This window comes from Mixophyes fleayi, chromosome 10, assembly GCF_038048845.1.
Source record: "Mixophyes fleayi isolate aMixFle1 chromosome 10, aMixFle1.hap1, whole genome shotgun sequence".
NCBI classification, from domain to species: Eukaryota; Metazoa; Chordata; class Amphibia; order Anura; family Limnodynastidae; genus Mixophyes; species Mixophyes fleayi.
The window spans coordinates 93,001,482-93,020,214 of NC_134411.1; the positions used below are offsets into that span (position 1 = coordinate 93,001,482).

At 41.7% G+C, this 18,733-nt stretch overlaps 2 protein-coding genes across 6 annotated transcripts in view; one reads left to right on the forward strand and one right to left on the reverse strand.

Moving 5' to 3' along the window:
* Positions 1-16,124, reverse strand: part of MLYCD (malonyl-CoA decarboxylase) — a 36,084-nt gene extending 19,960 nt beyond the window's left edge. The window contains exons 1-4 of the mRNA XM_075189170.1: positions 15,483-16,124; positions 7,111-7,223; positions 4,630-4,786; positions 742-891 (exon numbers count right to left, since the gene is read on the reverse strand). Coding sequence (XP_075045271.1) covers positions 742-891; positions 4,630-4,786; positions 7,111-7,223; positions 15,483-16,052 — 990 coding nt within the window. The 5' untranslated portion in view covers positions 16,053-16,124. The remainder of the gene's footprint in view (positions 1-741; positions 892-4,629; positions 4,787-7,110; positions 7,224-15,482) is intronic.
* The window catches only part of LOC142104477 (DNA topoisomerase I, mitochondrial-like), a 164,176-nt gene that overhangs the window by 55,923 nt on the left and 89,520 nt on the right, over positions 1-18,733 (forward strand). For 2 of the 5 annotated variants that reach the window (XM_075189166.1, XM_075189163.1), the window contains exons 1-2: positions 16,190-16,273; positions 18,486-18,529. The gene's annotated coding sequence lies outside the window, so the exon portion shown is untranslated. Of the gene's footprint in view, positions 1-16,189; positions 16,274-16,339; positions 16,364-18,485; positions 18,530-18,733 lie in introns of those variants that run through there. The other 3 variants (XM_075189165.1, XM_075189164.1, XM_075189167.1) reach the window with 2 other exon arrangements.

Consider the following 18,733-nt stretch of genomic DNA (forward strand, 5'->3'; position numbering starts at 1 on the left):
GCACATGTTACAGGCTCACTGAAACCTGCGAAAAACTATCCTAACTGCTGGGTCCCGGGATTTGCCAAACATTGTTTGATTGGGTGTAGGGGAAGCCTGGTGAACCAATGACCTCCACCTCGGTGCATGTTCGGTCAACGTTCGGCTCAGTAACAGAAAGTGGGAGCAGTCAAATTTGCACATTAAAGCTCTGTGTGTGGTAAAACTGGTAACTGATCGTTTCTTTGTCAATTGTGCCAGACAGTCAGATGGCTGTGTAAGTGGGTAGCATAAAGCAGAGAAGGCATCGCCCATCTTTTATCCCTTTCCAGCCAAAGCAGTCTCTACCTTGCCCATTGTAGGTGGACAATGGATTAAAACTTTTAGCAAGCAAATGATAGTGTTGCAAACAAGAGCTGCTGATGTTTTAAAAGAAAAGAAAAACTGCAGTTTAAACAATGATTTCTGTGGGGTTTTTTTTTTAAGAATAATTTGATTCCAAATGCTCTCCAGCTGGCTAAGTCTTCATTATAACCTGACAGTCACTGCTTGCTATCATGGGAGTGGAATACAAATTGTCAAGATTTCTAAAACTTGGCGGCCATTTTGTGAGCTCAACTAATATTCATGAGAATGTAGCACATCAATTCAGGAGGGACCAGTGACATCACTGAGGCACAAAATGGCTGCCACAACTGTGCGACACCCAAGTAGACTTTAACATTATAAAGGGGGGTAAAGTTTGAGGGCAGTTTTACCAACCTGCAACTCCTTCACCACCCGTTTTATGAGGTAATTGCCGAGCTCTACTCCCTGCAGACCCTGTTGGGTCAGGCTGATGGAGTAGAAAATGGCCGACTTGACCTTGTTTCCATCTTCTGCCTCGGAGGGAGGAATCTCTTTCACGATTTCCTGGAGACAGAAGGCAACAAGGTAAAACAAAGAGTCATTAAAATATATTCATAATAAAACATCTGAATATTACCGACTCTTACTTCTGTGGAGGGATCGAGAAACAAAAACACACACAAACAGGGGTTAATATATAATATTAAATGAGCACAGTCACTTTGCTATTAACTGAAACTCATCTGACCTTTGTGTTATTTAAAAAAAAAAAAAAAAAAAAGGATTGGGTTGCCAACCCTTGTTGAGCTACTCTGAAAACAATAAAACCTAACAGTTTTGGGAAATAAATTATATTAAATATAATGCATACGTTAGACGAGTTTTAGTTATGTGCTTTTGATGCAGTTACCATGCGCTTTATAAGTGTTGTGCATTTAATAATACAAACTATTGTAATCACAGCATGCATTACCCCATGAGAAATAGGCAACGTCGCATTGCAAGAATATGGGGGATAACATTTTAGAACGCAATAATGGGAAAGAGCTGATAATAAATGAAAGACTTGCATGGTTCAGTGTACTTATAAACGCGTGATTGCATGTACACACTGTTACGGAGCATTTCTGCAGCTACCATGCACAATCATGGCATATCTGAAGGCTGAACTAGATGCTCTGCACTAGTGCAAATATCACTAACACACATGATCACATTTGACCTTGGCCAACACACTGTTTATATTTCACACAACACCTGAAAGTAAGGGGACATGAATGTTACCTTTATTTCAAATACATATATTTATATATTTTTTTAAAATTGATTAAGTGCCCCTAGTTATGCAAGATGCCACAGTGGTTAGCATTGCTGCCTCACAGTGCTGGGGTCCTGGGTTTGATTCTGACCAGGCCCCTATCTGTGTGGATTTTGTATGTCCACGTGTTTGCCTGTATTTCCTCCGGTTTCCTCTCACATACCATTAACATACTAGTAGGTTAATTGGTTGCTTGCAAAATTTAGCCCATGTGTCTGTACGTTAGGGAATTTAGACTGTAAGCTCCAATGGGGCAGGGACTGATGTGAAATCATCTGTAAAGCTTTGCGTAACATGTATGCATTTTATAAATAACAATTAATAAATAAAATAGTTAACAAACAAATCGTCTATATTATTTGCAAGTGAAATTATTGGAAATGTACTGATTTCTGCCACTGTCTAAATAGTATAAGCTTGAGGCCCGTTTGTGCTGCTCAAGAATAATCGTTAAGTATTCTCCATCACCTCATATCCCAGCCCACAAAGCAAAAAACAATTTGTTTATACAGATTGGATCTGAAGCCGGCTGCATCATTACACCTATTCTGCAGCGGTAAGAGAGACCCCCTTTCCACCCAAGTCACCCCGTTTTTCACCGCACGATTTGCACACTCTACATTGGGCACCATCTTCATGGTAGGATAAAAGCAGTTGCAGGCCTCTTAAGCTGCAGATTCATAACTGATAGTGATAAACATTTGCAACCCCAAAATGGTTCATTGTTTGGACGATCTGTCCCCCTTCCCCCACCTGGTAAATAATTGCCTATTCACAGGTAATCTTTATACAGGTCATACAAATAACTTCATTACGCCTCCATTTGGATAACTCTTGTAAATTTGTAACCCAAAAATGTTTCATTGTTTGGACGATCTATCCTCATTTCAATAAATTTCGATGCAATTATGAAGGCAGTAGTTTATATTGTTGCTGCTACTATTTCTGCAATTAAAGATACTTCTGTATGAAGTCACCGGCCTCCATCTGATCTTTCATTCTGCAAGTGGTCATGACCTGAATTATCAGCAAAACAATTGTTCGTTACAGTTATTCTCTGGGTCCTTTTTACAGAGCAGAGGTCACACAGTGGGCTCACTACCGACTGATTCAAACTTCCAGGGGAGTCTGAAGTGAAGTTACCGGTTCAGCAAATTAGTAATGCTTTCCTTTCATTATTTTCAAAGGCTCCTTATTAAGTGAGAAGCATGAGTGACGTTCGTTATCCACAGGAATCCCACTGCTATAATTATGGAGTGTGCCGCAGTTTTATTTTACACAATTAAACCCCTTCACTACCACAACTAACAGACTGACAGCAAGAATCATCTAAAAGCGTAAAATCCCTGCCAATTAAAAAAAAAAAATTCTGTATCCATTTATAAATCTTATAACAGTTTATAAAATAGGGACTCTAGTTTCCACTGAGAAAAAGCCAGAAATACTTCCACTAAGAGCTATCCAGGCATTTTTGGTTAAAACAGAAAAAAACACATACATTCGATTCCCCAATTATACAGAATTTGCTGGCGCTATCTATGTATTAATAGCATTAGTACGACTTTTATGAGTGACTTATTTTTATAATGTCTGTCTGAGCAGGGCACAGTTAATACCAAATTAAAAGGTCTATAAATTTGCAGCAAAATATTGACAATGTAATCGGATGCATCATTTCTGAGTTATTTCGCAAAACGTCCGGCCGCCATTTAGAGCTATGCATTAACATTGTCCTCTGGAAAATGTGACTGTTAGCAATACACCTGTGCACCTGCTGGTTGATCTGGAAACTGTGACAGATATTTGCAGCCCTGCTGGGTGACCTGGAGCATGTGACTTGCAGGGTGGTCTGGAAACTGTGACAGTTATTTGCAGCCCTGCTGGGTGACTCCTTCCTCTGGCACCCACTCCCTGCCACTCGCCCCTATCACCTAGGCCAGTCCTGGACAACCTATGGTTGCCAGTCAATAGCCTACAGGGTATGCTGGGACTTGCAGTTTCACAACACCAGGAGAGCCACATGTTGTCCAGGCATGCCCTAGGTCGTCTGACTTAATTGTCATGTTCTCTGATATCTCTTTCCTTACTGGGAACATAAAATCTACATTCTGGGAAATTAAAGGGATTATGAGTAACAGGTGAGCTAGGTCATGTGACTAGCTTTGGGTAGGAGGGATTTGAACAGCAGCTTTGAGAAGGAAGAAATGAGATGGGGAGAGAGAGACAGAGGTGGGTGGAAAAAAAGGAGATTATCGATTACAAGGTGGAAATTGCAATGTTAAATAAGAGATTTGTACTATATTTATTTTACCCCACCCCCGTGGCATCCAGGTACCTTTAAAAAAACATTTTTTTGAGTAAGGGGGTTGGTGTGAAGGCAACAAAAAAACAATAGTAATAAACACAGAATTCCCTAATAAAATGAATACTGGAAACCAGAATCCCTATTCATAAATAAGTTGTTTTCCTCGTCATATCACATAACTTAGTAAAGAGACAGTATCATCTATTTCCCTGATAAACACGCAGGTGACAAACGTATCACTGTTTACTTTAAATGTTATAAAGTTTTCTACCAATTTTCTTTGACGATTTAATGAGAGGATGGGGCCATTCTGTTTTACTCAATGAATATTTCATTTTGCATATACAGCATTGCACCTCATATACAAAAACAACAAAAAAACTCTGCAGTCAATTTTGACTGCGACAAACCTAAATATATATAAATGATCGATGCATGTTTCACAACCGGTTTTTCTATATCTCATGTCTTATTTAGGAATTATCCTTTAACCTACCATGTATTTGGAGCATGAGAGGAAACCACAGTACATGAGGAGCACCCAGAGGAAACATAGGCAAACACGGGGAGAACATGTGAACTCCAAAGATTGCACCCTCAATGGGAATCAAACCCAGGGACAGAGCACTGTGTGGCAGCCATACTAACCACTGTACCACCGTGCAGTCCGCTAACTCACCTGAATGCTGCCCGAGATGTGCTGCATCAGTGCCACGTGTAAGACGATGAGCGGTTCGCCGGTCATGGCGCTGTGTGTGAACGTGAAGCATCTTCTGTACGGGCCAACCCTCCTCTTCATGTCTGTCCAGTTCCTGACGGGATGTACCGCCTCATACCTACAGAGAAAGCCACGTTAACCCGCCTGCACTGAACGGCAATATACACCTTATAACCACTGCAAATTATACAGGAACCATTATTAAACATTCAAATTGTTCTCCCCCCGAAATAAGCAAAACAAAGACTGTCCTGATGCTGGAGCGCTCCTAGTCCCAGATATCTGTCCTTCCTACATGACATTAAGAGTAGGGCACGTTCCTTTTGAGCAGACCTGGCCAACCCATGGCTCTGGAAGTGCTGTGAGACTACAAGTCCCAGCATACCTTGCCAGCAATCGGCTGGCTATCTGCTGGCAAAGCATGCTGGGATTTGTAGTTTTACAACATCTGGAGAGCCAGAAGTTGGCCAGGCCTGCAGTAGAAGCAAACCGTCCATTACACACAGTGTAGGAAACCACTTTGAACCAATATTTAGCCTCTAAATTCACCAGGAACAAGTGACGTCGCTAAGTTATGAGACACTTTGTGCCTCTTGACTCACTAAGGTCACCGGCTCCTACTGCATTGATACATTCTTGTTGGTATTGATTAAGTCTATAAAAGAAGAAACTCCGCCACTGTAAGCTGCATTTTAATATCTTCCGACATACTCAAGTCAACACTGCCCTATACACTTCTTTGTTCTATTTTAAGAAACGTAGAGGCAAAACCCCCATATATTTTAATAAACATTCACTATTCCTTACAGGAATCTAGCCCACGCGTCTGCCAGTATAGCCTTTATAGTTTTAATGGTCTTTGCAAAGTCTAAGGACGTGATTATTTGATGGATCATCGCTACCCACATTTCTAAAGATGTTCCAATTACCAGATGAATACCTGTCACTGTCATATTCACAAGGAAGCAGGTTACAGCCAGAAAAGCAGTATTAATTAACGTATGAAATGTGAGCTACACTCAAACGAGACAGCGATCATAACAGAGTGTAATTACTATCCATCTGACACGTCACTGGGTCACTGGTGTGATACCCCCTTGGCCAATCATTCTGCTTAATACACTATCAATATGAAACTTCCAAGACATGAATTCTTAGTTAGTCAATAAGCTAAGATAATAATATAAACCTTGCATTGAGTACAGCAGCCTAGTGTTTATTCTATTCAAAACACGGGTCAGAAATTAGCCTGAACCCTCAGGTAGAATTCTGGTGTCAATATCTCCTTAGGCCCTGATCCTTTCCTTGCAAACACCACTTGTTCAGAGCAGGATACATCTTCTAAACTTTCCAGGTGCTTTAGGGAAGGAGCTGATGATGAAACTCAAATTAAACAGTTGTTGACAGGGAACGTACACTCAAAAAGTGGGACATTGCTTTATGAATTCAGGGGCTGTTATTAGCCAACAAGCCCCTGTTTGAATCTCACCACCTTTGGTGATTGCTGAATTCAGAAAAAGCCGCTCCAGTCTGTTCAAGCAGCTAATAAAATAAGGGATGGGGTCCCAGGAGATAGACCCTAATCAGACGTCGGGTGGCTTATTAAACTACTAATCTGAGAGGCATTCTTCAACACCAGGGGGTAATGTATCAAGCTAAGAGTTTGCCGGTGGGTTTGAAAAGTGGAGATGTTGCCTATAAGATTCTAGCTGTCATTTTGCAGAATGCACTAAATAAAATGATAACTAGAATCGGATTGGTTTTTTTAAACCCACCTGGAAAACTCTCCGCTTGATACATTTACCCCCAGATGTTCATGTTTGGGCCCCTCTTAAACTGCTGTCAGGTTGGAATAATTCTTTCAAATGGGGGCAATGTTGCTTATATGGAAATAATATACAATATAAATATTGTGTGATACAATGGCAACAGACATGGCAGCTAATCTGGGGGACCACTAAGCAAACATACAGGAGACCTTATATTGTAGAGCTAATAATAACATTAACAAAATGTATAATTATTGCTTCTAGAGTAAATAAAGATCATCTTGTGATGTAGGATTCCCATCTCCAGTGTTGGACATGTGATTTGGTCTTGCAATATAATTAGTCCAAAAAAAGTGATCCTTTGTTAGAATTTAATTATTCCTGAATGGCTGGAAAGTACACTCTGTGTCTGGTGGGAGATTGACTTTGCAATTACCTGTAAAAATGGCTTTTCATCTATAAAGGGGGATTCGATTCGGCACAAGGTGCCGCGATGCGTCTCTGGAACAGTCCAAGGAGACACTGAGTCAGAGGTTCATTAAAATATCGGCTCATTTTCCTTCACATCCTATCTTTATGGGAAAACGAGCGGCGATTCTGTACCGTATTAGCCGACAATGTGTTATTTCAGAGGCAGGTGGGCAAAGTAAGCAACTCCATTTGGCGCACTTACTCACTAATCTTCTGTAGAATCTCACAGGGCGATTGCCAAGTTATCCTCTCCAGGTTGAGGAATCCTATGGAGAACCACTCAGACAGCATGTTCCTCAGGACCCCGTTCATCTCCTGGAGGAAAACAAACGAGAAACCATTAAAACACTTAAGACTCCAATATCCAAAGGACGGATGCTCATTCTCATGTTTTAATACTTATTTCCATCTTAAAAACAAAAAAAAACACTATTTTTAGCAGAATGATTTATACACAAAAGGTATAATCATTGCCGTTAGGTAACAGAAGACCAGCGAACTGACAGCAAGTCTGATCACTGGGGCTAATTGCCCCCATATGCCCCAGCTGTTCTCCCGATCAGCCAGATCTGTCCAATCTGGCCCAACACCTTACGCTGCAATTGCTAGACAAGTGGCAGAAAGAACAGAGGAGGATTGCCTAGGGGGCTAAATAGGACATTCTAAGAATATGGAAATACATACCAACCTTGATGAACGCTCAACACAGTAACACAATGCATATAAAATACAGAAGAGAGTGACAGGTTTAATTCACTTAATGCTCAAGTGCAAAATATTAAATTGCCAAATTAAACTTCTGCACTCTTCATGTACAAACTGTGGTGCAAGAGGAGGTTGCCCAACATTATATAAACCAAAAACATGGCTACTCTACACTCACCAAACACACCATAAATGTTGTTCTACAGCCTTACCTGCACACAGCTTAAGGATGGGGTGTTTATACAATGTAAGTCCCAACTCTCTTTCATCCCATCCTTTAGTTATTTACAAATTGACCTTAGTCTGTGTGTTAGGGAAATTAGACTGTAAGCCCCAAAGGGGCAGGGACTGATGTGAGTTCTCTGTACAGCGCTGCGAAATCAGTGGCACTATATAAATAAATGGTGATGATGATGATAATTCCAACTTGTGTCAGGTGAGTCCCAAGTCTACCTTGGCTGCTTGTGCTTGGGAAAGACTTGCCTTTAAAAGCTGTGTGCAGAAAAGCCTGTAACCCAGATAGCATTAGATCATGTTAGGTCTGACCAGAAGAGGAAGACTTTGACGTGAATTGGACATATATTGCAATATGTGGAACTAACATTCCCTGTTTTTAAAATAGAAAAGTAGTTACAACAGCAGTCATTGTGTATTTGGTGAGTACAGAGTAAGTGTGCTATATATATATATATATATATACACACACTGACCAAAATGAGAGAATAATTGTCTGATCTTGCCCTTGCTTACTGGCTGTATTCACAGACTGATAGAGAATGGTGGCTCAGTGGTTAGCACTGTGGCCTCACAGTACTGGGGTCATGAGTTCGATTCCCAACTATGGCCTTATCTGTGTGGCGTTAGTATGTTCTCCCTGTGTTTGCGTGGGTTTCCTCCGGGTGCTCCGGTTCCCTCCCACACTCCAAAAACATACTAGTGGGTTAATTGGCTGCTATCAAATTGACCCTAGTCTGTGTATGTGTGTCTGTGTTGAGAATTTAGACTGTAAGCTCCAGTGGGGCAGGTACTCATGTGAGCGAGTTCTCTGTACAGCGCTGCGGAATTAGTGGCGCTATATAAATAAATGATGATTATGATGACAATGGCAAAAAAACAACATTTTGGATTTTACAAATTAATATAATTATCCCAAAAAATTTAAATGATATCTACAGTCGTATATTTTACAATGAACAATATATATATTTTTTTATTGTGATGTTTGCAGGCTAGTTTGCCACCTTTTCAGGCCCTGGATTGTGGTATACCCCCTGCCCCACTCTCAGGATTGAAAAGGTGGGTGACCACACCCAGTAGCATTTCAGAAAGCTCAGAGAGGAGCTGTGTATCCTGCAAAAAACAGGACACTGCCTCGAAATACAAGGACTATGTGGTGAGGTTGTATTTGTAATACTCTAACAAAATTTCACTCAGCCATAAGCCCACGGCCCCTCCTGCAAAGCTGAACCTGAGCACCTTTACTACCAATTATTAAATCAGCTGGAATGCTGCAATTTCAGGATGCAAATGTCAGCTCTTAACCCATTTGTCTGCTTTTTAAAGCTGGAACATTTTACCAACGTTGCGTAATGTAAAACAAGGACCGGTCAACACCGTCGACGGGGACAGACAAAAGGGGAAATAAAACTGCATTTGTCATGAAAAACAAAATAGAAATAAATGACCATATGTCATTTAAGAATACATAGTATGCAGGAAACACAGAGTCAAGCACGCAGAGTATCGCGTCACCGACATGCCCTCCGTATAAAGCAGCTTTCTGATATCGCTGCTCAATGCCGGAGGGGCCCGATGGTGAACTGCATGTCAGGCCCCACCCACAACTTGTGCGCTTTCATTTTTACTCTTTTGGAATCAAGTACCATCCCTCACAAATTAATTGCATACTTGTCCACTCCCCTAGAATGTCTAAAAGACTCCTGAATTCCGAGTAGCTCATACTTGCCAACTCTCCCTGAATGTCAGGGAGACTCCCTGAAATAGGGATAGGGGTGAACTCCCTGAAGAGTCTGGCATTCTCCCTGATGCTGAGCCAGTACAAGACGTAGTTGGCTTCGCCATCTGTGGCATGATGACACAGTTCAGAAATTGTGTCTTATGTCCATGTATTGATGCCTATGGAGGTGGCCATTTTCATGGAGACCAAGATTTAATCAAAGACTGACAGGTAAGACAACATGACTTCAGTAATGGAGACAGAAATGTAAACAACACTTCAGTGTCTAGAGATTCATTAGCTGGTTCTCTTTAATACATAATTGCCTACTCTCCAGGAATGTCTGGGAGACTCCCGCATTTCTGGGAGAGCAGGGCAACCTCCTGATTCTAGATAAGTGGCGGGGGGGGCTTAACGCAAATATTGCATACTTGCCAACATTTCTTTTTCTTTTTCCGGGAGATGCCGGCTGGGACGTGGGCGTGCAGGGGGCGGGGCTGCGAAATAGCGTCATTTTGGCCCCGCCCCCGTGATGGAATGACGCAAATCGCGTCATTTTACAGCGGGGGCGGGGCTAAACGCCGCGATTCCGGGTGAATCGCGGCGTTTAAACTGAATTTTTCCCCCTTCCTATCAGGGAGATTGCCACACTCGTCCGGGAGACTCTCGCAAAATGCGGGAGTCTCCCGGACAATCCGGGAGAGTTGGCAAGTATGAAATATTGTCATCTTAGCCCCGCCCCTCTGCTGTAATTGGCCAAAATTGTGACAACTATTTAGGGGGCAGGGCCAAAATGATGCGATTCATCAAGCCCCGCCCCGCACGCCCACCTCCACCAGGATCTCCCTGAAGCCAACGAGGAAAAGTTGCCAAGTATGGGGTAGCTCTCTCAGGCTTACATGTGAGTCGGAAACTCTCCCGATTCCTGTCCACTGATGCAATTCGCCCGCACATGCCACTCGGCCTCCTGGACAGAGTTGGCACGCATGATTAATTGACGCCACTATCACGTGACAAAAAAATAGTGCCCTCTGCACTGACAAGGCCAGGAAATATTAGTAATCAGTGCAGCATTTGCCAGCCCGTTGCATGCCTGGCTTTCATTACGACAAGGGCATTTTAGTGGCAGGCGCCCCCACAAATCTTAACCCACACCTGGCTAAAATGTATTAATCCGTTTACAATCCTCTTTTTGAGGACTTCTAGATCTCTAAACTGAGCCGAGAACAATGTTTTCCATTTTATGTATGCCTGGGCTCCGTTAAATCTGAAAATATTTAATTGTGTGTACCTCGGGCTGCTTTCAAACCAAAAGGATATGTTCTGAAAAGAGATAAGGGGATGTAAAAGGCATTTTCAGAATGCAAATTGGGCAGGGAACAATATAATAAAGAGCTTAGCGCAGAGTTCAATGACGTAAATAGAAATAAAAAAAACATGTAACTGTATGCCAAATGCATCTTTGTATTGTGCAAAGAAAAAAAAAATTTGATGAAAAAAAAAACAGCCTTCTGGTGCCCGTCAATGAATCCAGTTTAGATTTCATATTAGTTATAAGTGGGCTATAAAGAAATTTTCAATATTGAATGTTGGGAAAAATAGCAAACATTGTGATATTAGAGTGCAGTAATTAAATATTTAGGAGAAGTATGAAGTTGCTGAGGATGTTAGCGTTCTTATATTGTTCTATTGTAAAAAAAACGTAGACATAAATTTCTATTCTACGATTTAACTGAGATTTCATCGGAGGGACTTATAAGATTTATTTTTGTTTTCAGTTAATTCGTGACATTTGTGTAACTAAATCTTCAGTGTTGGAATTTGTGATTTACAGTGAATGTAAATTACATTGGCCCCCAAAAACGGTGAAGAGGATCCATTTTTAGGGAGAATGCAAAGAGGCAGATAAAAAAAAACTACTATGTGTCACTATTCAATAAACTTTTGTAATGCCTGATCCCTAATTGAAATACTCAAATGTATCTTAAATTTGCATTCCAGATCCCTTTTGAGTCCACATTTTCATCACAAATCTACATACCTGTGCTCACAGGTATGTAGACTCAATGGTTCTGCTAGTCGGCAGGAGGGAAGTATACCGCAAAAAAATTTAAAAATCCATTAAGCTCTTCTTTAGACATGCTATTTCTTATTTGTCATAGAATTTCCATCATACAGCATGTTATTGAAGCACAAAAGGGACGTTTTTTCATCAGAAATAGGTATAGCTAGAACAGATCTAGTGTGTGACATAATGTGGCTGAATACCCAGGATCTACTCTAACCCTAGAGATTCACTTCCCTGCATCTCTCTGCATGTCCTAGAACAGTGTTGACTAACCTGTGACACTCCAGGTGTTGTGAAACTACAAGTCCCTGTCCAGCAATAAGCTGCTATATGTTGGCAAAGCATGCTGGGACTTGTAGTTTCACAACACCTGGAGTGTCACAGGTTAGCCAACACAGCCAGTATTGGCTGTTTCATAGACCACCTGCCAATGTTTCTAGTCTCCAGTGTCACTATAAGACCCCCTCTCCCAGTGACACATTGCACTTTATTAATAGCTCATTCGATGCCAAACTTCACTGAGCAAAACAACGATCACTATCCTGATTCCTGGGTGTCTCTTCCATAAGTCACAATTCCCCTGCATTTCAAGTGGTAACAAGTCAGGAGACAGAGGGTGAAGCAGTGTCCAGGAGCGACTATACGCAGAGTCAGTGCATGGAAAGACTGATTATCTGATTTATCATCAAACACACAAAATTAAATGCAGCCTCCGATTTGGAATAGTTAAACATATCATTTATGGAATAGTATCCTAATTGCCAGTGAAGTTAATTGCTTCTAATGATTGTGCAGATATAGATGTGGCTGAAAGGAAACTTACTTCCTCTTATAATTAAACTTCACCGTGTACATACTACATACCGTGTGCTTTCAAAAATAAAATCCTAAATATCCTTCTCCAGTGGGGTCTAATGAACTTTCCAGCCTGGTTCGAAGTTGCTTCCGATCATTCATGCATCAGTATTACTTATAGCAAGTTCATTTAAACTTCATCAGTGTGTGCTTGGCAAAGAAATAACAAGGCATTTCAAATTATCCTGACACGTTTAAAGTGTACCCATCATCTACAGAGAGTGGAGGTGAACATTTTGCAGGCTGAGCCAATATTCACTAGAGACGAATACTGAAACGTAAGGTACAAATTGTTTCAGTGAGGTCACTAGTTTATAAGATTGTTGCTGACTCTCGTGGAATGTCCGGGAGACTCCCAATGTTCGGTATTCCTGAGGGGGCAGACAATTCTCCCAGGAGGATGCTTGCAATTGCAATGTATGGTTATTAACACACACCAAATGAATTAGAACCCTGCTGGCAGTACCTAACCAGGTATTTCCAACAGGAATTCGGAGCTGTGTCTCTTAGGACCTCTACCACGTCCTTCCTTCTCACACGCTGGATGCCGCGCAGTCCCCCACATTAGACCTCTATAGTATGGTGTAACCCATCTCTTTGCCAACCAGCTCTACTTAACCTTAGCAGCTCGATGACTGCTCATAGGACAGCATACAGAAGGGGCGGGGCAAAGTGAGCCCCCAACATTTGCATTCATACCTATGTCTGCATGAGTTTGTATTGCTGTCAGGTTTGTCCTATTTCAGTGTGTTGCATCTATGGGAGCTCAGTGAGCTCATTTATTTTAAGAGGGAAACACTATTGAAAAGAATAGGGTATTGACATGAATGGGCCATAGACATGAACAAAGCTGTTGTTTTTTGCCCCGATCAGTAGATAGTCAATTAATCTGTACTGATGTGTGATTAAAGTAGCGAGTCCCTGTAACTTCCTTTCGCCACCAGTCAATCATATCGCGACTTGCGTAGGAAAACTGCATTTCATTGGCTGAGTGGCTAAGGGAAATCCTGGACAAATTGATGACATTTCTCGAAGGCTTACATAAATACAAAAAGAAAAAGAAAACAAAAAGCATTGCACAACCAATTCATAAATTGGGGAATAACAGATTGAGATAAAGAGAAAACAAACCTCTTAAAGATGCACTACAACTTAGGTGAAATACTTTCCTAAGGTTCTAGGGAGCTACTACAAGCAGTCGATTTTCTTGGGTCTAAACATTACTCGTCTAACACAGGATGAAATGTAGTTATTAAACAATATAAGGATTGATATAGAACCTGGCCTAAAGGCATACACCCACGTATGCTAAGAGAGTTAAGTTCAGTTAGCTCAAGACTGTTGGTCCTTAAATATATGGACTGCCTTTAAAACCATGCCAGTGCCACAAGACTAGAAAACAGCAGATGTTATACTATAGCACAAATCAAGCAAAATCACAGCCATAATATCCTACACCACATTGCCTAGACGTCAATTGTGGTACCCATTGTAGGCTATACAATGATGAAAATGCAGCCTATCAATTTAGTAGGAATGGGTGCATAAATATATATAATATATACACATTCTCATACACAGTTCTAAAAACATTTTCCAGAACTTTGAACATACATTGTTAATTTACACAGAAGCTATTTCTTTCTATTGCCTACTCTATTATCATGATTAAATACCTATTTAGAACACAGCCTACTGTGTTATAAAGTGCAGCACATACTAAAAGGAACATTAGAAAGAGCTTCACACTGTGACCAACAAGTTAAAACGACCTTTAATAGTCCATTTAATGCAACAGGCACGCAATACATTTAACAAGTACATGAAATATAAAACTGTTGGAATATTAAACATAATGTAAGATAATGGACTCCCATATATACATCAGAATACCTGTTGGCAAATTTGTTTTACTGGTGAAGATGTCAGTATCCTCTCTCTAAAGATGAGCCCACATATTCCAGGGCATATCTAGGCAACACTGTCAGAATTAGTGGCACTAAACTTATAAATTGGATTCTATATTCCAAACCAAATGAGTAGTTCTGAATTAAATTCAATCTGCTTTGGCTGTGAACAGGACGTTATGTCTTTACACAGGGGATTAAACCACATACACATTGGTAGCATGTAATACAACTCTAGGGGGTAAATGTATCAAATCATCATTTATTTACATAACGCCAGTAATTCTGCAAGGCTGTACAGAGAACTCATTCAAATCAGTCCCTGCCCCATTGGAGCTTACAGTCTAAATTACCTAACATACAGACAGACAGGGAGGAAGACAGACAGAGATAGAGAGACTAGGGTCAATTTTGATAGCAGCCAATTAACCTACCAGTATCAAATAGCGATATCTGGCGATTTTACATAGTAAATTTAAAGCTGCATTGGCTTTAAAGGCAAAATTTGCTTTTAAAGCTATTGCCACTTTAAATTTACCATGCAAAGTCGCCAGATATCGCCGGTTTGCAAAAATCGCTATTTGACACATTTACCCCTAGATGTCAACTTGTCCTTTTATATAGCCAAAGACAAGACTCCTCTATTAAGATACATACAGAAAATAGCTGAAAATGTTAGGATGTGTCGGGCATTTTGTTTTACGGGTATTTTCATACTTGAAATGTATTTCTTCTCGGTAAAATACTTTATAAACAATATTTAAAACATAGATAGTTGGGGAGAACTTTAATGGAGCACCATAAAAGTTTGGAAGCAAGAAGTGACTTATGAATTTGATATCCTGGCTGCCTCAAAGCATCAGCCAGTGATTGACAAATCAAGGCAGGGGGTGTGAAAAGGGGTGTGGTGTGGTGTGGACATGTCAGGGGTTGTGCTAACAAATCTATATGTATTAACCATGTCAGTGTTTGGCAACCCAGTGGCAATGACCATCTGCAAAGAGCAAACCCATGGATAGTCCATGTCATTCACCCTGCCTCACATCAGCCAGAAGCAATTAAATATATGTAAAATATCTTACCCTAAGATGAGGGACATCTGCCAGCTTAGATGCAACACTCTCTATTAAATCAGATCTAAGGTCCACCAGAAACTTCATGCCCCCTTCCAGCTTACTAATATGGGTGAAGAGCATTTTGTACTGTGGGGTGAGGTAGTACCTCAGCCTATCCTCCACCTGCATGACAGTGCCAAGGTCTCTCTTCTGTTGAGCCTGGACCAACTTGCTGCTGAGTTCTGCCACCTGGGCATGATCCACCCCGAACTCAGCAGCCAGCTGCCCCAACAGAACTGCCCTCTCCCCCTTGGCCAGGGACCTGTAACACTGGATGAAGTGCAAGCTCTGCAGCTCAGGGGGCGGTGGGCTTTTCTCTTTGGTCTCGTAGGGCGGCAGAGGGGGCACAGACTTGCTGAGTATGTCTTCCATGGTGGAGAGTAAAGAGCTGACCTTCCTGAACGATATCTTAATGTGTAATGGGGGAGAGTGCTGACAGACCAGCCTCCCTGGCCCGCCACGCACAGCGCTGGGACAGGCGGCGAGGGCTGCGATGCTCTGCAGACGCTGTGGTTTCAGGAAGTGCGTTAGTCGCATGATACAGAGCGAGAGCTGGGGATCACCCCACACAGCTGGAAACCTGCCGGGGAAGCGCTTCCAGGGTCCACTCTGACGTCAGGACGTAACGCCAAGCAGCCAATCAGAGGAGGGGTGTGTGCTGCGTCGGCGGCCGAGGGAGTCCGCCATATTGTGTGTGGCAGCTTCGTTTTTGTTTTCTTCATCTGTCTCAAGTGTTCTTTGTAACTGTTTTCTTAAAGGTCAGATTTTTAGATTTGAAATTAATGTTATTTACTCATCCACACATGGGTTTTGTATGATTTAGCAGTTTTCCAAGAAAAGATATCAAGGTAATTGTGTCAACGTTGTCCTGCTGTTATCCAGAATACATCTCAGGTATCAGTCCCCATCTGTATGGGTATTGTTATCACAGAGCTTAAGCTGGGTACACACTACACAGGGGCGCACTCAGGATTGTCAGGGGGGGTTTCCCCCCCCCCCCCCCCCCGACCCCAAAAAACCCCACGAGAGAGAGTTGCTTTTCGGCAGCGCTGTCCTATACAGCAGCCGCGGCGCTGCCAAATACAATACAATACAGCACCACGCCGTGGCTGCTGTATAGGGCAGTGCCGATATGGTGGGCACTGAGTTAGCGCAGGGGGGGGGGGGGTTCTGGAGACTCAGAAACCCCCGTGTGCGCCACTGCTACACAGTTTTCATCCAATAATCGGCTAAATCAGCCGACATACGACCGCTCGTTCAAAAGTCAGGTCAGTGTGTGCAGTGACACAATGGTCTAAAGTCTGCCCAAATGGACGATTGTCGTCTCATTTGGTTGGTCGTACCGTTAAATATTTTCATTCCAATCTCGTTTCCGTTGTTTAGTGTGTATAAACTTCCGACCGATCCACAACAGTGAATACGAAATTACAGTCATTGCTCACGACAACATGGCTGTAAAAAGTTGCTAAAGGGACGTCCGCTCTTCCCTTTATCGTCTAAAAACAAGGCTAGTGTGTATGCAATCCGTGCACCAAGCGATCGGACCATCGATCGGGTGTAAAATCGATTGGCATAAAAAGTTGGTGAAAAAGTCTGTAGTGTGTACCCAACTTTAGGCAATGAATACAATAATCAGCGGCAGGGGGGGCATCTGACCCCCCGGGCCCATGATCATCCCATAGTGGGCTAACATGGGCTGGGTCACTGGGCCACCTGCATTTTTAAACTTTAAAATGTTCCTAAAATAGGCTGCTGAATCGATTCTTGCCCCCGGTCTAAAAATTGCCAGCCCTCCCCTGACAATAATGATGTATTATGGACCTTACCATTACAATTAAAATATATATCAAACTGCATAATTTACAGTGATGGTGTTTTCTACTGGTTTTGCCATTTACTGTTATACATCTTATAGTTGCAAACTTTGTGACATTGTCCTCCGGGAGGACAGGTCATGTGGCAGGGGTAGGAGGGGCTATGGTGACGTCTTTGCGTCACCATTGCCACGCCCCCACTATAAAATGCCTAAATTCACCATATTGAATAGTGGGGGGCGATATTCAATGCCATGAATTTCGGCATTTTTTAGGATTCGGGAGGGCTGTCTACTCTTCCAGGAGTGTGGGAGGACTCCCCGAAATTCGGAAGCCTCCCAGAAATTCCGGGAGAGTAGGCAAGTATGATATACCTCCCAACTGTTATGATTCAGGCAGAGCCATAACTTAAAATTTTAGCAGCTGGGGCTAGGAAGAAAAATGCCACCGACCTAGCCCTCAATTTTAACCAAATGAACCTAAAATATTCATAAACTGCGCCCCCCTTCAGCGATCCACCCTGGACCGTCATCCCTATCGTACAACCCTGGATTTAGGTGGGACAGTCCCGATTTGCGTGTTTTGGCCCACTGTCCCGCTCAAGGACAGCTTTGTCCCGCGGTGGAAAGATTGGGATGTGTGTCCCGTTTACTGTCGCTCTGCGTTGCAGAGCATTGATGGCTGGGTGCCGCTCACAGCTGCCACTGGTGCACGTGACATTACTAACCATTTTGCAGTTGAACTGCATGCCTTTGCAGACTTTGGCCTTCAGTTCCATTCAGAAAGAAAATGAATTGCAACAAAAGTTTAGAAATAAATTAAAAATAATTTTTAAAACACAAATTGAAAAAAAACAGTATATTTAAATAATAAAGCATTTTTTTCATTGCTTTTCTTCTGTGCGATAGCAGAAGAAGGACTGCGAAACTTACCGCCGGCAATAGCACTGTTTGAAGTATAGGGCGATAGCGCTTTTCACCCTTTAAGAAATAGATCTCTATGTTAATCTGGTTGGGGGGCTGAAACAGAAGTTTTCTGATTCAAATACACCCTTTATGCAGTATATAAGTTAATAACAGATGATGATAAATTAATTTTTTTCTAATGCACTATGTTTTTTTATTAAGTTTGTTTTTATTTCTTTTACTTTTAACAGATTGCTTCAGTCTTCTACCTTTAGCCTACTTGGCAGGACTCAGAGTAAGTTTACAAGAACATTGATGGGCTGAATAGTCTGCCTTCATAACAAGATATTTTAGACGGATGACTTGTGATCATCAGTATTTGGAACGTGTCCAGTATTAATGTTTAAATGCTGTTAAAGTAAAAGTGTCACTAATTACAAGAAAACATATTTAAAAAGATCAAACCAAAAACGAAAATGTATAAAATAATGAGAGTAAT